This window comes from Triticum urartu, chromosome 5A, assembly GCF_056163025.1.
Source record: "Triticum urartu cultivar PI428250 chromosome 5A, HENAU_Tu73, whole genome shotgun sequence".
NCBI classification, from domain to species: Eukaryota; Viridiplantae; Streptophyta; class Magnoliopsida; order Poales; family Poaceae; genus Triticum; species Triticum urartu.
The window spans coordinates 263,000,005-263,020,635 of NC_141877.1; the positions used below are offsets into that span (position 1 = coordinate 263,000,005).

The following is a 20,631-nucleotide window of genomic DNA, read 5'->3' on the forward strand; positions in this document are numbered from 1 at the left end:
TAGGCACACACCTCCACAATAGATGCCTTGATCTGCGGAAAAAGTATAAAATAGCATAACTTTATCACGTGCACATATGACGGCATGGAAGACAGTCCTATTGCAAGTATTGTGCAATTCTTTCTTTCCGGTTGCAGAGACGAGCGTCATTCGTTAGATGATTCATTCATTTCCTTGGTTGAATACCTCCCCATCTTGAAAAACTAGAAGTCCACATTAAGTGATTTTCAAAGTAACAATATTTTTTCGGAAATATTTTTATTTATTTTAAGACAATTAAGTACTAGCTCGCCGCCCAGTTAAATTCCGACGGATATACATGACACATGAAAAAACGGCCCGTCCCGTAATTTTTTTACGGGCTGCCCGTAACCGCCCGCATTTTTGATATATATAGTAGAGCGACCGTGATTTAGGGTCTGCGTCCGCTATTTCTTCTTCCCTACTCTGCTGCAAATCGGTAGCTCCGGCGAGTCGAGGAGCTTCTCCCTCCGCCTGTAGTTTGCCTCGCGCAGCCACCCAAAACTCGCCCCGATGTCGAGAGCTGGTCGCGGGAGGGGCGCCCGCCATGACGATGAGACGGGGAGCTCCTCCCTCCGCCCCTCGGTGGAGGAGTGGTGCAAAGTGCAGGCGCGGGAGTGCGGCGCGCTCACTCGTAGTGGTGGCCGGCGGGTATGGCGCAACTTCAACCGCCTCCATGAGATTTTCTGGCCGACGACCAAGCATGTTCAGGCGGCGGAGCACGCATTCTTCGCGAGAAAGGAGGCGTCCGCTGCCAGAGAAAAAGGTGCCGTGGCACGGCCAGAGGCGGCGAGGAAGGAGTACGACCTCGCCTTCGTCCTCGCTAACTCCTTGATGGAGTACCATCTTGGCGTCAAGAAGGACGGTGATGATGATGAGTATATTTAGGTTTTTAAGCTAGTGGTATGTTTAAATTTATCATATGAACCATGTTGAATTCAATGTATTATTTATTTATTAAATTTGATCTTTTGTGTCGTCTGCGGTACCGCAAATTTAATACGGTACTAGTGGTTGGAGCGTCACCCGGTAGCGCCACTTAAAAAGAAGTTGTGGGCACGTTTTCAATTAGAAAAATACATATAATCCTCACCCATCTAGAAAAATATTTAAAAGAAAATCCTCACCCTCATCTAAAAAAATAATAAAAAGAAGGAAAAATCACCAACACAGGCTACCAGCGAACGCCACTTTGTGTAGCCCTTCATTTAAAAAAAATGCGGGGTCATCACCTTCATCTAAATAAAACATTTTAAAAAATTTCTCACCTCCATCTAAAAAAATTATTCAAAAGCTTTTTCACCGTGGTCAGTCAGCTTGCGCCACGCGACATAACTGGTTGATGGCCCTCCACACATAGCTTAATGGTTTTAATTACGGTTTACGAGCCTGCAAGAGATATGCTCTAACAGTAGAATTCAAGACCGAACAAATATTTGGCTTGCCAAATGTTGGCGCCAACTATTGGCAATACCGAGACTTGCCAACTATTGATAACTTTATGTGAGATAGGTAAAACATCTCGTAGCCAACCAAGTAGTTGTTAATATTTGTCACAATGCTAAACATTGGCATGCAAACCAATTATGCTCATACACTCGTTTCATTTCTTGTCGGAAAGCCAAAGTCAAGAACAACCATCCGTAATGGATTGGAACTTGGAAGCCTCGCAGAAATGGTAAACAACCGCCGGCGACCGCCACCCAGTCAGTCCAACCACCGCGCCTCGTAACGAGAAATACTCAAACTGCAAAGCTACTGCAACGAAAGAAATACCACTAAGCCGCCGGAAGAAACATCATCGATAGTTTTCTGGAAAGCACCCCACATTAGTACGTTACTCCCTCCTTCTCCTTCCCGCTTCGCCTCCGAGATCTCTCCCTGCTCCGGCGACCGGAGTTTCGGAGAAGGCTTCCGGATGCGCGCTCCCCCGATGCTCGTGCCGAAGCGCATCAATTACGTGGCCCCGATGCTCGCCTCCGCCCTCATCCTACTCCTCCTCCTCTCCGGCTACTTCGAGCTCCCCTCTATAACCTCCTCCCTCTCCACCCAGTTCTCCCCCACCGTCCCCGCAGCCGGCGCCACTGGGAGCCGCCGCTTTGGGACAGCGCTCGACTCCGTCGGCTCCCGCGAGCGGTCGGCTTTTACGTCCACCCTCGCCGCCTTCAGCGCTTGGGATGCCTCCGTCGGGTGCCCCCGCATCCGCGCCAAGATCGGCGCCGCTAACGCTACAACAGCCTCTGCCATGGCTTCCATCACCGGCGGAGCGGGGTGGGGAGGCGCGAGGTGCGAGGAGATGAAGACGCGGCACGTGGGGGTGTTCGTCAAGGGGTGGACGTGGATCCCCGACTCGCTCGACGGCGTGTACACATGCCGTTGTGGAGTGAGCTGCGTGTGGAGCAAGGCCGCCGCAGTCGTCGACCGCCCCGATGCGCTGCTCTTCGAGGGCGCTACGCCGCCACTGCAGGTACTGCAGCCCGCTCCGTCTTTGCTGTGATAACGAGGTAAAGTGGCATTTCTTTGTTACATGAGTCCGGAGCTGGCCGTGTAAGTTGAGCTGAATTGGTGCATATAGATAGCTCAACTCTAAGCTTAGTGTCATCCAAATTGACAAGGTGCAAATGTTTGCTTCCTTGTGGAGTTGTGACTTGTATTGATTGTCTCGGCTCTTCTCAAGGACATGGATTCATTTTTTTGTTGGGGCAAATTGGGCAGGCATCACAAGTTTGCTTTTTGAAAGGACAGGGATTCATTGTTTTTGGCGAGTTCTTAGAGGATGGTATTGGCCTAAATTGAGGAAGTGATAAAGTCTTGTCTTGATTTAAGTTTTTGTCAAAACCCTAGCGCCATGTCACCAGATAATCAATAAAGTTCCTTTTATAAATAAGTATGTGCAAGGGTGATGGCTAGAAATGTCCTAAAGGCTAAAGATAAATCTTCAAGATCAATCAGCATTTCAATGCTTGTGTAGGCTAGTGGTAGGACTAGGGTTCCTACCAGGCCTTCGGCATAGGTTGTATGGACAAGGAGGAGGGGGACGAGGGCTGGAGCGGGCACGCCGGCAAGCGGGCGCTGTCGCGGCTAGGGTTGGGTGCGGCGGCGGCTAGGGTTCCGGCTCCTTGGGGAGCCGGGCAATAGAAGATTATAATATCTTTATTGCTTAATCTCAAACGGTGTCTTACAACTAGTATTTATAACTTTAGCCTAAGATAACTTTGCCTAAGATAACTTGTGGGCCAAGCCCCTAATACTAATGCCCGGTGGGCCTCTTCCGGGTATAGACCAAACCGGTCATAACATCTCTCCCCGCCTGCGCAAACAGCTCGTCCTCGAGCTGAAAGTCTGGATAGTGTTGGCGGAATTCCTCACGCTGCTCCCAAGTAGCCTCCTCCTCCGGAAGGCCCGCCCACTGAACGAGGACAAACCACACGCCACGACGGAGCTGCGCCTGCAACACCTTTGCCGGCTCTGGAAGAAGGCGACCATCGGCGGTTGGAGGAAGCGCCGGAGGAGCCGCCGGTGGCTCGCCACGGAAGGGCTTGAGCAGCCCCACATGGAAGACGTCGTGGATGCAAGCGCGGGCTGGAAGCTGAAGACGATAGGCCACCTTCCCAATGCGCTCCAAGATAGGGAAGGGCCCGGCGTAGCGAGGGCCGAGCTTGCGCTTCGCGCGCGGGTCGAGTGACTGTGTAGAGCGGTGGAGAAGACGCAGCCACACCCAGTCACCCACCGCGAACTCCGCCTCGCGATGATGATCGTCGTAGTAGTGCTTGGCCAGCTGCTGTGCCTGAAGGAGACGCTGACGGACCTCAGCAAGCATCTCGTCACGGGTGCGGATAAGGTCACCCGCAACCTCCGTCCGAGCCGTCTCCGGGTCCACCGGAAGTATAGGCGGGGGTGGTCGACCATAGACCACCTCAAACGGCGTAGTGCACAGGGCGGAGTGATAGGAGGTGTTGTAGCAGTACTCCGCCCAAGAGAGCCAGTCCACCCACGCTCGAGGCCGATCACCTGTCACACAACGCAAATACATGGCAATGACCTTGTTAACCACCTCGGACTGACCGTCCGTCTGAGGATGGAACGCCGTACTCAGGCGGAGCTGGACACCTGCCATCCTGAAGAGGTCGCGCCAGACATGGCCCGTGAACACTGGGTCCCGATCACTGACGATCGAAGCAGGGAACCCGTGTAGACGGACGATGCCGTTGAAGAAGGCCCGGGCCACTGACGCCGCCGTGTACGGATGGCCGAGCGCGATGAAGTGGGCGTACTTGGAGAAGCGGTCGACCACCGTGAGGATGACCGACTTGCCGCCCACCTTGGGAAGGCCCTCGATGAAGTACATGGATATATCCGCCCAGACCTGAGACGACACCTCCAAGGGCTGAAGTAACCCAGCCGGCCTCAGGGTCTCCGTCTTGTTGCGCTGGCATGTCTGACAAGACCGAACCCAGTCGCGGACCAGGGCGCGATCGCCAGGGATGTAGAAGTTGGCGCGAACACGATGGAGGGTTTTCTGCACACCCTCATGACCCGCCGAGTGGGCGAGCTGTAACACCTGGTGACGGAGATCATCATGCGCCGGAACAAAGATCCGGCGCCCATGGAGAAGCAGTCCGTCAGAGAAGCGCCAAGGCTCCTCCAGGTCATCGGCCGTGAGTTGCTGCTGAAGAAGGACGGCGTCGTCGGCCATCGCAGTTGCACGGCGAATGTCGTTGAAGAGACCGAACATCGGCCCGGAGCGGATGCACAGGGCCACGGTGTTAAGGCGGCCCGGCCGATACTCGACGGAGAAGTTGAAGCCGAAGAGCTTGCTGATCCACTGGTGCTGCGGCACGGTCGACAGCCGTTGGTCCAGCAAGAACTTCAGGCTGTAGTGGTCCGTGCGAATGTGGAAGGACCGTCCCCACAAGTACGGCCGCCAATGACGAACGGCCTGGACAAGGCCAATGAGCTCCCGCTCGTATGCCGCCAGCTTAAGATGGCGCGGAGTGAAAGGCTGGCTGAAGAAGGCGAGGGGCCCATCGCCCTGATGAAGCACGGCGCCGAAACCTGCGACCGAGGCGTCACAGTCCACCACGAACGGGCGGTCGAAGTCGAGCATCTGGAGGACGGGGCCCGTTGTGAGGGCCCCCTTGAGGGCCTCGAACGCCGTCGTCACCTCGTCATCCCAGGCGAAAGCGTCGCGGCAAAGCAACCGCGTGAGGGGCTCCGCGATGAGCCCGAACTCCCGGATAAATTTTCGGTAGTAGCCGGCGAGGCCGAGGAACCCACGGAGAGCCCGCGGCGAGTGAGGCGTCGGCCATGCGGAGACGACCGCCACCTTGTCGGCGTCCATAGCCACCCCGTCGGCCGAGATGACATGGCCGAGGTAGGCGACGGTAGGTGTCCCGAACGAGCACTTCGAGTGCTTAAGGTGGAGGTGGTGTGCCCGAAGCTCGTTGAAGACGATGGCGACGTGCTGGAGGTGCTCGGCCCAGGTGGCGCTGTAGATAAGAATGTCATCAAAGAAAACAAGCACAAACCGCCGTAAGTAGGGTCAAAGGACGTCGTTCATCAGGGCCTGGAAAGTCGCCGGGGCGTTGGCGAGGCCGAAGGGCATCACGAAGAACTCGAAGTGGCCATGGTGGGTGCAAAACGCCGTCTTGGCGATGTCGTCTGGATGCATACGCACCTGATGATAGCCCGACCGGAGATCGAGCTTGGTGAAGAAGCGCGCCCCATGGAGCTCATCCAAGAGCTCGTCGACCACCGGTGTAGGGAACTTGTCCTTGAGCGTCAGCGCGTTCAGGGCGCGGTAGTCGATGCAGAAACGCCACGTGCCGTCCGACTTGCGGACGAGAAGTAGCGGCGAGGAGAAGGGTGACGTGGAGATCCGGATGATGCCCGCGGCGAGCATAAGGGCGCTCCAACTCATCCTTCTGCAGCTGAGGGTAGCGGTAGGGCCGAACCGCCACGGGGGTGGAGCCCGGCATGAGGTGAATATGATGGTCGTACACCCGGGCGGGCGGAAGACCCCGTGGCTCGTCGAAGAGGTCGCTGTGCTGCTGCAGAAGGGAATCCAGCAGGGGTTGCTCGGCCTCCGAGGACGCGGCGGCCAGCTGGAGGTGTGGCACGGCCGGCGCAGCGCCCCCAAGGCCGTCCCACCGGATGCGGCAGCCCAGCCGCCAGAACGTCATCGTGAGCGCGTCGAAGTCCCACAGGATGGGACCGAGGGTCCGGAGAAAATCCACCCCGAGGATGAAGTCGAAGCAGCCGAGGTTGATCCCTGCACAGGTAATGGAGAAGTGTTCGCCACCGATGGAGATGGGAATGTCGCGGGCGAGCCCATGACACCGGAGGCGATCGCCGTTCGCCACCGTGATCCGCAGGCGCTCCCCGCCCGTCGTTGGAAGGGCTAGCCGACGCATGGTCGCCTTGGGCAGAAAGTTATGGGTGGAGCCAGTATCCAGCAGGGCCACCAGCCGCTCGCCATGGACCGTCACCGGCAACAGCATGGTCCGCTCGCCACAGATGCCGGCGAGGGCGTGGAGGGAGACGACGCACGCCGTCGCCGTGGGATCCGCAGGCGTGTCCGCGGTCGCCGCGGGTGGTGGTGGTGCATCAGTCGAGTCGTCCACCTCGGTGTAGTCGACCGTCTCGAAGTAAAATAGGCGGGGGCAGACATGGGTCGGCGTGTAGGGCTCATCGCAGTTGAAGTAGAGGCCCTGACGGCGATGCTCCTGCTGCTCGGCCGGTGACAACCGACGGAAGGTCCGTGTGGTGGCCGGGGGTGCGGCCGTCGCGGCTGGAGGAGGCCGGCCCGGTGCTGGTGGAGTCGGCGCTGGTCGACTGGGTTGGCGGCCGCCCCGTCCGAGCGGTTGCTGCAGTGCCTGGACCCGCTGCTCGAAAGCCCGGGCGTAGTACATGGCCGTCTGGAGGTCGGGGGGATCTCGGAGCTCGACGTCCACGCGAATATGGTCCGGCAGACCGCCCACAAATAACTCGGCGCCTGAGTCGCGGAGACGCCCGGCGCGTGGCACGCCAGGGCCTGGAAGCGGTCGGCGTAGTCCTGCAACGTGAATGTGAAAGGTAAGCGGCCGAGGGCCGCCAGTTGGCTCCTGCGGATAGGAGGCCCGAACCGGAGGAGACAGAGCTCCCGGAAGCGCTCCCATGGTGGCATGCCGCCCTCGTCCTGCTCGAGGGCGTAGTACCAGGTCCGCGCCGCGCTTCGGAGATGATAGGACGCGAGCCAGGTACGATCCGAAGCGAGCGTCCGCTGCCCTCGAAAGAACTGCTCGCACTGGTTGAGCCAGTTGAGGGGGTCCTCCGTGCCCTCGTAAGTGGCGAAGTCCAGTTTGGCGAATCGAGGGGGTGTCGGACCGCCGTGCCCGGGGGCTGCTGCAGTCGACGGCAGCGCGTGTGCCGGGTCGGGGATCTCCGGGGCGTAGTATGCCGAGCTGGAGGGACGATCAAACCGAATGGAGGGCGTCGGGTGTTCCGGCGCCGTGGTATACACCGGGCCCGGAGACGAGCCGGCCGCCCACGCGGGAAGCGGCGATGGCGATGGCGGAAACTGCACCTGGTGCAGGGGCCGACCAGTGGGCCTGGGCGCGGGTGGTGGTGCTGTCGACTTTGGTGGCGCCTGGTGGTGCTGCGGCGCTGCAGCCAGCGTCGTGGTGGCCGGCGGTGGCGCCTGTAGAGACTGCTGGGGAGGGCCCCCCAGCTGTGCGGTGGTGGCCGGCCACGTTGGCCAAGGAGTCCCCGCGGACGGGTAGTGCTGCAGCATCAGCGGCGGCGGGGGCGCCCCTCTGTAGGGCGACTGGAAGGCCGGGGCGGGCCACTGGAGCGGCGGCGGCGGCCCGTAGGCGGTGGTGGCGGCGCTCGGCGGCGGGGGCTGGTTCCTGGCGAGATAGAGGCTGATGCCCCGGACCGCCTGGACGAGCTCCCGAAGGGTGCCCGACACCTCCTCGGGCGAGAGGATGGGGGGCGGCTCCGCCGCGGTGGTGGTCGGCGCTGGCGAGGTGGCGGTCCCGGACGTGATCGCTGGCATCGGCACGGAAGTGGCCGGCGGCAGCGAGGGTGGGGCGGTGGTGGTTGGCAGCGGCGGCGGTGAGGGAGGAAGCGACATTGATGTAGGGTAGGAACCCTATAGGCCGATCTTTCACGAAAGGAGCGGGTCCCAACGATGAACACGAAGAACACGGGAAAGAAGACGAGGGGAAACACAAGAGAATCACTCAAACCAAACAAGAACAAGTCACACATGTGCTAGATCCTCGGATACATAGAACGATACACGAATCCACGGTCAACTAAGGACGATACAAAAAGGGTAGCCGGTTCTTCTCCGAGAGGAGGTCTTGAATCCACAAGGGGATCTTCCCGTAAAGGGGGTCTTGTATCCAAAAGTGGATCTTCTCCGTAGAGGGGCCGCGGTCTCTCTCGTGGAGTAGATCCGATATGGATGAGCAATGCTCTATCTCTCAAATGAGCTAAACCAATGCTAACCCTAGAAAGTTGTACGGGATAGAGTATTTATAGTCTAGGTAACAAAGGGTACACGGGCCTTGGCCCAAGTGACTGCGCGCAGGCAGGGCCGGTAGTACCGGTCAAGGGGGCGGTTGTTCCGCTGGGAGCTCATGCAGGGCGGAAGTACCGGTCCTGGAAGGCGGTAGTTCCGCTGGGAGGTCTGGCGCCGGCTTGCGGAGATGGACGTCGAAGGGGCCAACGGTTGTACCGGTTGTCGGGGCGGCAGTACCGGTCTTTTGGTAGTTACTGGTACATCCGGTGTAGTGCCGGCCTTGCACCGCTCGATCACAAAAGGTAGACCGGTTGTTGGGCGGTAGTCGGCCGGTTGTTCCGCCCGGGCGGTGGTCGGGCGGTTGTTCCGGTCCTTCAGGGCTGGGCAAAATGTCTCCATGCTCTTGATGTCCATCTTGCACCGTTCCATCTCCTTGGTTGCTTATATGGTACCTAAGCACACAGAGCAACTCCGATTGAGGTAGTAGCCATGTCTCACGTGGGTCAAAGGGAAGTTCAACAAGGAGAGAGTTAACCTCGTTCTCGATGGTTCTCGCACGGGCTCTTGTCATGGGTCCAAGTGGTGTCGTGGGAGATGTAGGTAGGTCCATGGGGATGACCTTGGGATGCTCCGCATCATCTCCCCTCCTTTGGGGAAGATCCGTCCTCGGATCAAATTCTTCATCACCATGGAAGGGAGAGAGATCTTTGACGTTGAAAATGTCGCTCACGTTGTACTTGTCGCGCGGGAGGTCGATCTTGTAAGCGTTGTCGTTGTAGCGTGCAAGCACCTTGAAGGGTCCATCCGCTCGTGGTCGAAGCTTGGACTTGCGTTCTTGTAGAAAGCGGTCCTTGCGAAGGTGTAGCCACACGAGATCACCAGTGTTGAAGACCATAGGTTGCTTGTTGACGTTGAGCTTGGTCGCAAGGCGTTGTACTTGGCGCTCGATGGTGTTTCTTGTATCTTCATACACCTTCTTGATATGGGTCGCTCGTGCACTTGCGTCCAAGTTGATTCGCTCTTGGAGTGGTAGATGTAGAATGTCCAATGGTGACAAAGGGTTGAATCCGTAGACGACCTCGAAAGGGGACTTGCCGGTTGTTGAGTGTCTTGCTCGGTTGTAGGCGAACTCGGCGATGGGTAGACACTCCTCCCACTCCTTGATGTTCTTCTTGATGAGTACTCAAAGTAGAGCGGAGAGTGTGCGGTTTGTCACCTCCGTTTGGCCGTCGGTTTGAGGATGGTATGCCGTGGAGAAGAGTAGCTTGATTCCGAGCTTGGCGCATAGGGTCTTCCAAAAGTAGCTAAGGAACTTGACGTCGCGGTTCGAGACGATAGTCTTTGGCACACCATGTAGACGCAATATTTTCCTACAAAAGAGATTAGCCACATGTGAAGCATCGTCTATCTTGTTACAATGAATAAAGTGTGCCATTTTTGAGAAACGGTCCACAACGACAAATATGGAATCTTTCTCATTGCGAGTCCGAGGCAAACCAAGTACGAAGTCCATGCTAATGTCTTCCCAAGGTTGGTATGGAATTGGTAAAGGCATATAGAGACCATGAGATTGAGCTTTGGACTTAGCTTTGCGACATGTAGAACACCGGTTGGTGAAGCGATTGACGTCCCGAAACATTTTTGGCCAAAAGTAGCTCTTTGAGAGCGTGGCGAACGTCTTGTCGCGTCCGAAGTGTCCCATTAAGCCGCCTCCATGAGATTCCTGCAAAAGCAACAAACGAAGCGAGGACTCGGGAATGCAAAGTTTGTTAGCTCTCATAAGGTAGCCATCTTTGATGTAATAGCGTTCCCAAAATGTATTCGATAAACACTTGGCATATGGAATGGCAAAAGTCGTATCATGCTCATATAAGTCTTTGATATGCTCGAAGCCAATGACATCTAACTCAAGTTGCGTGACAAGCATGCAAATGCGGGAAAGCGCATCCGCCACAACGTTTTCTTTACCCTTAATGTACTTGATGACATAGGGAAAAGACTCAATAAATTCACTCCATTTAGCATGACGCTTGTTCAACTTAGTCTATCCCTTAAGATATTTGAGAATCTCATGATCGGTATGAATGATAAACTCATGGGGACGAAGGTAGTGTTCCCATTCATGCAAAACGCGGACTAAAGCATATAGCTCTTTGTCATAGATGGGGTAATTGAGTTGCGCTTTGGAAAGTTTCTCACTAAAGTAAGCTACGGGGCGCTTCTCTTGCGTTAACACACCTCCTATACCGTTACCACTAGCATCGCAATGAATTTCAAAGGGTTTGTCGAAGTTGGGTAAAGCAAGCACGGGAGCATGAGTAAGCAAATTCTTAAGCTCATTGAATGCGGTATCTTGGGATGGTCCCCAAACAAAAGGCGCATTCTTCTTGCTCAAAGCATGCAAAGGCGAAGCAATGGTGCTAAAATCCTTTACAAAGCGACGATAGAAGCCCGCAAGGCCAAGGAAACTACGCACTTGATGCAAGTTGGTTGGTTGCGGCCAAGTCTTAATAGCATTGATCTTGGACTCATCTACATGAACACCCTTAGAAGAGACAACAAATCCTAAGAAAATGAGCTTATCAACACCAAAAAGGCATTTCTCCATATTAGCATAGAGACGCTCTTTCCTAAGAGTTTGCAAAACGGTGCGGACATGGGTGACATGCTCTTGTATAGATTTGCTAAAGACAAGAATGTCATCGAAGTAAACCACAACAAATATACCAATGTAAGGGCGAAAGACATGATTCATAAGGCGCATAAAAGTGCCCGGTGCTTCCGAGAGACCCATAGGCATGACTAACCACTCATACAAACCAAACTTGGTTTTGAAGGCGGTTTTTCATTCATCGCCCTCTTGTATGCGGATTTGATAGTAACCACTCTTAAGATCAATTTTGGAAAATATAGTGGCACCGCTAAGCTCATCGAACATATCATCTAGGCGTGGAATGGGATATCTATAACGAACGGTGATAGCATTGATAGGTCTACAATCGGAGCACATGCGAAAGCTACCGTCACGTTTTGGCACAAGAATGACCGGTACGGCACAAGGGCTCAAACTTTCACGCACATGTCCATGGTCTATGAGATGTTTTACTTGCCTTTGAATTTCTTTGGTTTCTTCGGGGTTGACGCGGTAGGGAGCTTTGTTCGGAAGCGGTGCTCCGGGTATGAGGTCGATTCGGTGCTCAATGCCTCGGAGAGGGGGTAGTCCCGGAGGTAGCTCATCGGAAAAAACATCTTGAAATTCCTGCAAAAGAGAAGACAACACTAGAGGAAGAGTGTGAGAGGTGTTAGTTTGTGGTGCATTGTCCTTGCACACGAGGACGTAGTGTAGGACACTAGATGGGTTCTCACACACTTCTCTCATCTCACGTTTGGTTGCAAATAGAACGAAGTTCTTGTTTTCGCTCATCGTGGAGGCACTCAATTTGGGCTTGTGGCGCTCACTCTCTTTTTGGTGGCTCACTCTCTCACCATTCTCTCCACGATGGGTGGTATGTTTGTCGGCGATCACTTGACTTGGCGACATTGGACGGAGGACGTACTCCTTGCCCTTCATCTTGAAGATGTAGTGGTTCGTTCGACCGTTGTGGACGACTCCTCTATCGAATTGCCATGGCCATCCAAGGAGAAAATGACAAACGGTCATTGGAACAACGTCACACTCCAAGGTGTCTTCGTATGCGCCGATCTTGAAGGAGACTTGTACTCGGTGCTCGACTTGGATGATGCCGGAGTCACTAAGCCATTGCACTTTGTAAGGATGTGGATGCTTCGTCTTGGACAATTGGAGCTTGGAACAAAGTTCTTCACTTGCGAGATTGTGACAACTCCCTCCATCGATGATGACCTTGACGGATCGTCCATTGATGCCGACCTTGGTGTGGAATATGTGGCATCGTTGGTCTTCTTCTTGGTGATGTTGGAGAGTCAAGACTTTGGAGACAACAAGTGCGGGACTCGAGTCTTTATCACAAAAGACTTGTTCTTCTTCATTGTTCACTTGGCGGTGCATGGCGACTTGCTCAAGTGCTTCCATTTCACCTTCACTCATGGAGTCATAAGTGCCATCGTCGTTGAAGACCATGGTCCGCTTGTTGGTGCACTCGTAGGACTTGTGGCCTCGGCCTCCGCAAGTGAAACACTTGAAGGAACTTGTCTTGACGGTCTCATCGGTTGGGGTTGATGATGATGAAGCTCTCGGCTTGAAGTTGCTCGTAGGAGGATGACTTGTAGTTGACGAAGCTTTCTTGGATTTCGGCTTGTCGGTGTTGGAAGTAGACGTTCTTGTAGTCGGTGTTGGAGTCGTTGAGGCTTGGTTATTGGAGAAGCCGTAGGACTTGGATGAGAACTTGGCGTACTTGAAGTCATCTTGCACTTGGCGTTCCGCTTTGGTAGCTTGGTGCACGAGCTCGATGAGATTTGAGTATGGTTGGAAGTCGGCGATCTTCTTGATAGGGTGATTGAGTCCATTCAAGAAACGTGCCATAGTTTGCTCATCATCTTCCGTCACATTGGCTCTTATCATTGCAATCTCCATCTCCTTGTAGTAATCTTCAATGCTCTTTGTTCCTTGCTTGAGTTGTTGGAGTTTCTTGAAGAGGTCGCGGTTGTAGTAGGTAGGCACGAAGCGTGCTCTCATGACATCCTTCATTTGTGCCCAAGTAGTGATGGGTGGATCACCTCTTGTCTCGCGGCGTTCAATGACTTGTTCCCACCAAATGAGGACATAGTCTTGGAACTCAAGGGATGCCATCGCGATCTTCTTCTCTTCTTCATAATTGTGCAAACGGAAGATCTTGTCGACTTTCAATGCCCATGAAAGGTATTCTTCGGGATCGTTGCTTCCGTTGAACTTGGGCATGGTGAACTTGAGCTTGCCGTAGCGTTGCTCTTCATTGTGTTGGGGTTGAGGATGATGACGCCCATGTTGTAGATGATTGTTCAACTCATGGTGCACTTGTCGCGGAGGGTTGTCAACCTCGTGTTGCTCTTGTCGCGGAGTATTCCCATTGTTGTCATGCTCTTGATGAACTTGATGGTCTTGGCGAGCTTGTGGAGGAGCGCGTCGAGCTCGAGGAGGAATTTGACGATTCATGAGAGCTGGAAGTCGTTGTTCGAGAATTTCTTCGCGAAGTGCTTCCTCTTCTTCACGGGCTTGACGGCCTCGGTCGGCAACGGCTCGGCTCGCATCGCGTAGAGCTTGTTGCGCCTCAAGTGCTTGAGCGTCACGGAGTTGTTGTTCTTTACGTTGAGCCTCAACATCTTGTGCATTTTGGTGTAGACGCGCACGTTCTTCCTCTTCATGTTGGCGTTGTTGTTGCCGTTCTCGAGCTAGCGCAAAGGCTTCTTCGGCTTGACGTCGTCGGCGCTCTTGAGAGTCGGTGTCTCGAAGTGGATTGAGGTTTGCTTGACGGTCGGTGCGCGCGGCTCGACGAAGAGTGTTCGATGTCGGTGTACTTGAGCCGGAGAGGGTAAAGTCGGAATGGTGACTTGAACGGCTCCTTGAAGTGGAGGAAGAGCGGTTGAGCAACAAAGCGCGAATCTCGTCCATCCTTGCGTCATTCTCTTGCTTGTGATCGTCGAGCTTGTTGTCAAAGTAGTCCCTTGTACGTTGCTCGGAAAGTCGTAAGTCGGCGGCAAGGTTGTCGATGCGTTCACTCATAGCTTGTTGCTCTTGATGTAAAGCACGTTGTGCACCAAAGAGGTGACTCTTGGTGACGAAGGAGTTCATGTCGTCATCTTGCTCCATGAAGAGTGGGTTGGTAGAAGTACTTGGCCTATCCATCATTCCAAGACAAATGTGAGTGGTAGAAAGAGAAGAACGAATACCAAATGTACCTTGACCGAAGTTGAAAGTGGATCGAGGATCACTCCAATGTAGGACAAGGAAATAGCACAATTGGTACAAGTTCTTGTCGGTTTCTCACACCTACACAAGTAAAAGCTTTTGGTGGAGCTTGGTTAGGATGGTGGCACAAAAATTTGATGTAATTGTAAGTGAGCTTCAATAATGTTGGAAAAGATTTGCAAGATGCAATGTAACAAGTAGACCAAGCATATAAGGTACACGGAAACACACGCGCAAAAAGATAAGTGGGGTTGTGCAACCAAGGGTGAGCCAAAGTGTGGAATCCACAAAAAATGCTCTTGTTGCACAACACTAGAGAGACGCTAGCACGATTGCACGATAGGCGGATACAAGAACTTGTGCACAACCTACTTAGCAAAAATGCAACGACTTCTATCCCAAATATTTTGTATGCAAGGTGTGGCGATGATACGATCCAAGATGATCGAGTATGACAATCTTAATGTTGTATGATGCTATGGTTCTTGCTTAAAAGCTCTTTGCGTATCTTTCCTCTTTGCTTAAAAGCTTGTTTGGCTCTTTGATGTTTGAGCTCTTTTCTCATGCAAAGCTTGACGAACCAAGATAGCAAGTTAGTATGCGATGACAATTTGGTGACACAAGAGATGATACCAATATAGGCAACAATGACGTATGTATGCTATGGGAAGTATGATCACTAATGTGCACAAGTCTCGTTGCTGGCAATACTCAATGGCTAGTCTCGATGGGTAAGCAACGCAAATGAGTAAGGCTATGATGGCTATCAATGTAATGGCAAGAGTGATGTGTCTAATACCAAGATGAGGTTACCGGTCTTGCTTCCGTATGGTGTCAAAATGGTGGCACGAATACCAAGTCCTAGTCGAGGTGGTCGTTGTTGATGACGCGTCCGTGGCGAAGATGAGCGGCGGTGGTGTCGATCTCGAACCGTACCTAAATAGCCGAAACACAAAAGGATACGGTACCGCAATTCAAATTCTCAAACCTCGAAGTGGCAACACGTGTCGGAGTGCGAAATGGGCACAAAGGGGGTAGTATGCGGAAGTGGTGATGGTGTGTAAGTGGTTGGCAAAGGTGCCAGTCGGTTTCAACTGAAACCGGGTGGGGCGGTAGTACCGCTTGTGAAGGCGGTGGTACCGGTTGGTGCCTTAGCGGTAGTTCCGCTCGTGGGGGCGGTAGTACCGCTGGGGTCGGGAAGATCGCAAGATCTGGATTGGGGATGGGTTTTTGGGACGGAAAATGATTAATTCGTTGTCGAAATTCGAGCGATTTCAAGGATGGAAGGTGGAGGGGAAATGGGTAGATGCTAGATCCACTTGAAACCAAGCAAATCCACGGATCAGATCCAACAAAACATCAACACACCAACAAATCACAAAAAAAATTTGGGGCTATTTTTGGTGGGGATTTTCGAATTAGGACGAAAAACAACAAAATTTAGGCTAGAAACACAACGGGGAGGCTCCGAAATCGTGATCAACCTTGCTCATGATACCAAGATGATGTAGGGTAGGAACCCTATAGGCCGATCTTTCACGAAAGGAGCGGGTCCCAACGATGAACACGAAGAACACGGGAAAGAAGACGAGGGGAAACACAAGAGAATCACTCAAACCAAACAAGAACAAGTCACACATGTGCTAGATCCTCGGATACATAGAACGATACACGAATCCACGGTCAACTAAGGACGATACAAAAAGGGTAACCGGTTCTTCTCCGAGAGGAGGTCTTGAATCCACAAGGGGATCTTCCCGTAAAGGGGGTCTTGAATCCAAAAGTGGATCTTCTCCGTAGAGGGGCCGCGGTCTCTCTCGTGGAGTAGATCCGATATGGATGAGCAATGCTCTATCTCTCAAATGAGCTAAACCAATGCTAACCCTAGAAAGTTGTACGGGATAGAGTATTTATAGTCTAGGTAACGAAAGGGTACACGGGCCTTGGCCCAAGTGACTGCGCACAGGCAGGGCCGGTAGTACCGGTCAAGGGGGCGGTTGTTCCGCTGGGAGCTCATGCAGGGTGGAAGTACCGGTCCTGGAAGGCGGTAGTTCCGCTGGGAGGTCTGGCGCTGGCTTGCGGAGATGGACGTCGAAGGGGCCAACGGTTGTACCGGTTGTCGGGGCGGCAGTACCGGTCTTTTGGTAGTTACCGGTACATCCGGTGTAGTGCCGGCCTTGCACCGCTCGATCACAGAAGGTAGACCGGTTGTTGGGCGGTAGTCGGCCGGTTGTTCCGCCCGGGCGGTGGTCGGGCGGTTGTTCCGGTCCTTCAGGGCTGGGCAAAATGTCTCCATGCTCTTGATGTCCATCTTGCACCGTTCCATCTCCTTGGTTGCTTATATGGTACCTAAGCACACAGAGCAACTCCGATTAAGGTAGTAGCCATGTCTCACGTGGGTCAAAGGGAAGTTCAACAAGGAGAGAGTTAACCTCGTTCTCGATGGTTCTCGCACGGGCTCTTGTCATGGGTCCAAGTGGTGTCGTGGGAGATGTAGGTAGGTCCATGGGGATGACCTTGGGATGCTCCGCATCAGACATGATTGGTCTGGTGTCTCTGGATACCAAATTGGTAGGACTAGGGTTCCTACTAGGCATTCGGCGTAGGTTGTATGGACAAGGAGGAGGGGGATGAGGGCGCGCCCGGCGGGCGCCGTCGCGGCTAGAGTTGGGTGCGGTGGCGGCTAGGGTTCCGGCTCCCCGGCTCCTCGGGGAGCCGGGCAACAGAAGATTATAATATCTTTATTGCTTAATCTCAAACGGTGTCTTACAACTAGTATTTATAACTTTAGCCTAAGATAACTTTGCCTAAGATAACTTGTGGGCCAAGCCCCTAATACTAATGCCCGGTGGGCCTCTTCCGGGTATAGACCAAACCGGTCATAACAGCTAGTTCCGTGAACTAATACAATTTTTTTTTCAGAGAATCATTTGAGTATTAGATGGGAGCTATAACTATGGATCAAAGAATCAACATTTCCGCAAGGAGCTAGTTTTTTATATTCTTATCAAATGTTGCATGTCAATGCTCCTTCACCTCACCGTGAAATTACCAAAATGCTCTTCGTTACCTTGGTGGTTTCAGTTGGGTCATAAGTGCCACATGCTCGTATTCATAAAATTGCAATTCTGCAACAACCTCTTTGTGGAATCAAACACCATCTGTCCTTTTCACTAACCAATACATACCGTTTACTTTGTTTTGTTCTTGACTTAAATTCGTAATTTGTTCTGAGCTTCAATTTCAAGTATTCTTAACATATTTTGCAGAGAATGAAAGGTCTGCCTCTTCGTGTTTATTTGGATCTGGAGGCTAGCAGGAAACCAACTGGTTTTGAGGACATTTTTATAGGTTACCATGCTAATGATGATTTACAAGTAACATATGCTGGAAAATCTTTCCACACTAGCCGGAGTTACCATGTATCCACAGAAAAGACAACTGTACGTCCAAATTCTGCACAGTATATATTACACAACACAACAATATCATGGTCTAAGGCACTTTCTTACATGTATCGCCTTTGCAGTGATTTTTAACATTCCATGCATTATGTATGTCCAACCATGTTTTACTTGACATTAGTATCTCCAACAATGTATCATTTGGCATTATGATTCCCTGTGCTAAATCACTGTTCTTCATCAGTTGGAACAGTACAAATAGAACATACTTCCTCCGTCCCATAATGTAAGACGTTTTTTGACACTACTAGTATAATTATCTGTAGAACATTTAACACTAAACAGGCATCTACAGCCTCACATGGTACACCTTAGTTGGAGGTGTTTCTGTCCTTTTGGAGATCTTGGCAAAAGCCAGAAGAGTACTATAGTGGAGGCTACCAAAAATGGTCTCAACTCATATATGGAAATGAGTGAACACAACAGCACATGATGTCAAATTGTTTCTGCAGTTTGTGCTACACCTGTCAGAAAGATATAAGTTTGCATGTCCACTGCTGCATTGGTTTTGCACAAAGATGCTATCCATCCTGCTATAATACGATTTGTATAATTGTCTGAACTTCTGATTTCCTGTTATCAGGATGCACTTATCTATTGGTCATCTTCAAGGTGTCTTCCTCACAGAGACAAGCTTGCAGAAGATTTCCTCTCATTGGTGCCACACCATTCCTTCGGAAAATGTTTGAATAATGTTGGTGGTCCTGACATGGCACTATCCATGTATCCGATTTGCTCAAACAATGGCAATGGATCACCACATTGGTGGGATCACCTACACTGTGCAATGTCACATTACAAGTTTGTTCTTGCAATCGAGAACACCAAGGCAGAAAGTTATGTGACAGAGAAGCTGTTCTATGCGTTGGAGGCTGGGTCAGTGCCAATATACTTTGGTGCACCCAATGTCTGGGATTTCATTCCTCCCAATTCCGCAATTGATGCCTCCAAATTCAGCTCTCTTAAAGAACTGGCATCATATGTGAAAGCACTTGCGAATGACCCGGTAGCGTATGCAGAATACCATGCATGGAGGCGATGTGGTGTTCTCGGCAACTTTTGCAGGACACGTGAAATGAGCCTTGATACACTGCCTTGCCGACTCTGCGAACTAGTTAGCAAGAGAGGTGGTAGAAGTGCAGACTCATTTTGATTGGCTGGTTGGTACCCTACTTACATCCTCCGCATTCACATTATGTTGTTAGCACATTCATAGTAAACCTTTCTTTTGTTTATACTAGGTGATAACATTGTGTCTTACATATACTTTGATTCAATGAGAACGGAATGACTTGCAACAAATGGTCTGCCTGAGTGATGAGATTATAAAGAAGATGAAGTGGTCATATTATGGAATGGCAACAGCTGATATTCTTCTAAGACCACACCGGCCGCCTTTTTATATATTATTTTCTCAATCTTGTTTTGTCTCGTTGACTGCAGTTAAGTGGTGAAACTGTTTTTTTGACAGAGGTTCATGTTTGTAGGTGGTGAAACTCACAAATACACTTCATCTTGTTAATATGAATACATTATAGGGTCGTATGACCGTTTCTTATAAGGAGGCACTGACAAATTAAAGACATGTGTTGGGTTCTTGTATATCTGTTTCTCCACTACTTGTCAACACATTGCGAACCAATTATTTGTGTGTAGAAACTAGGCATTTTATTTAAACGTTTGACCTATGAAAATGGGATAAAAGTGGGTCACTCGGTTTCCAAGAAGGGTAATGATACCATCTTGCTAGTCATTGGCCGTCTTTCTAACATTACTCATTTTCTTCCTGTTCATGAGGAATTGTATGTCTCTTCGATAGTCTCAGTTCATGGCGTTCCATTGGAGATCAATTCTGATCTTGAAATACTTGCGTCAGACTCTGCAAGTTCTGCGTCAGCATCAATGGAAAGTCAAGTACTCCAAGTGCACTTTTGCACAGCAAAGTCTCAACTATTTGGGGCATGTCATTAGCTGGGGTATGTCATTAGCGACCAAGGGGTCGCCACGGACCCATCCAAGATCGATGATGTGAAGAACTGGGAGAGACCCACCAATGTCAAAAGAACTCCGAGGCTACCTAGGACTCACCGGGTATTAGCGCAAGTTCATCAAAGGGGTACGGCATCATTTCACGGCCCCTCACCGATCTCCTGAAGAAGCACACATTGTACGTTTGGACCTCCAAACCTCGGAGACAGAATCATCTTTTCAAGCTCTCAAGACGGCTCTCATCGAGGCCCCGGTGTTAGCCCTCACTTTCACAAAACATTCATTGTTGAGATTGTTGCAAGTGACAAGGGTATTGGTGCCATACTCCAGCAAGAAGGACACCCATTCGCATATATGAGTCGAGCATTGGGACCACGGAGCCAAGGTTTTTCAACATATGGAAAAGAGTGCATGGCCATCCTCACGACAGTAGACCATTGGCGCGCATATCTCCAAATGGTTGAGTTCATTATTTGTACGGATCACAAGAGCCTGATTCACTTGGATGCACAACGCCTTACCACCCCCATGGCAAAAACGAGCCTTTACCAAGCTGATTGGGCTACAATACAAGCTCACTTACCGGAAGGGAGTGGAAAACAGGGCGGCCGACGCCCTGTCCCGGAAGCCGCCCACCATTGGGGGCGAGTTGGCGGTGATCTTGTCGTGCACTCCAGTTTGGCTCAAGGAAGTGGCAGAGGGGTACCAGATGAACCCAACAGACCGTGAGTGCCTGGCAACACTGGCTGTAGGCACCAACATAGACAGGCGATTCACTCTGCGCGATG

The 20,631-nt window shown here is 51.9% G+C and overlaps 1 protein-coding gene across 1 annotated transcript; it reads left to right on the forward strand.

Annotated features, from left to right (window-relative positions):
• Window positions 1-1,748: 1,748 nt before the first annotated feature.
• On the forward strand, window positions 1,749-19,456 carry FUT13 (fucosyltransferase 13). The gene is made up of 4 exons (XM_048673127.2): window positions 1,749-2,488; window positions 17,660-17,833; window positions 18,438-19,014; window positions 19,096-19,456. The coding sequence occupies exons 1-3, from the start codon at window positions 1,940-1,942 to the stop codon at window positions 19,005-19,007; spliced, it is 1,293 nt and encodes a 430-aa protein (XP_048529084.1). The 5' UTR covers window positions 1,749-1,939; the 3' UTR covers window positions 19,008-19,014; window positions 19,096-19,456.
• The last annotated feature ends 1,175 nt before the right edge of the window (window positions 19,457-20,631 follow it).

What these genes read in the sequence shown, in the direction of transcription:
- FUT13 (XM_048673127.2), top strand. Translation starts at nt 1,940, where the DNA reads ATGCGCGCTCCCCCGATGCTCGTGCCGAAGCGCATCAATTACGTGGCC. An exon ending in GCGCTACGCCGCCACTGCAG is followed by an intron (nt 2,489 to 17,659) that starts GTACTGCAGCCC and finishes CATATTTTGCAG; the next exon opens with AGAATGAAAGGTCTGCCTCT. An exon ending in TATCCACAGAAAAGACAACT is followed by an intron (nt 17,834 to 18,437) that starts GTACGTCCAAAT and finishes TCCTGTTATCAG; the next exon opens with GATGCACTTATCTATTGGTC.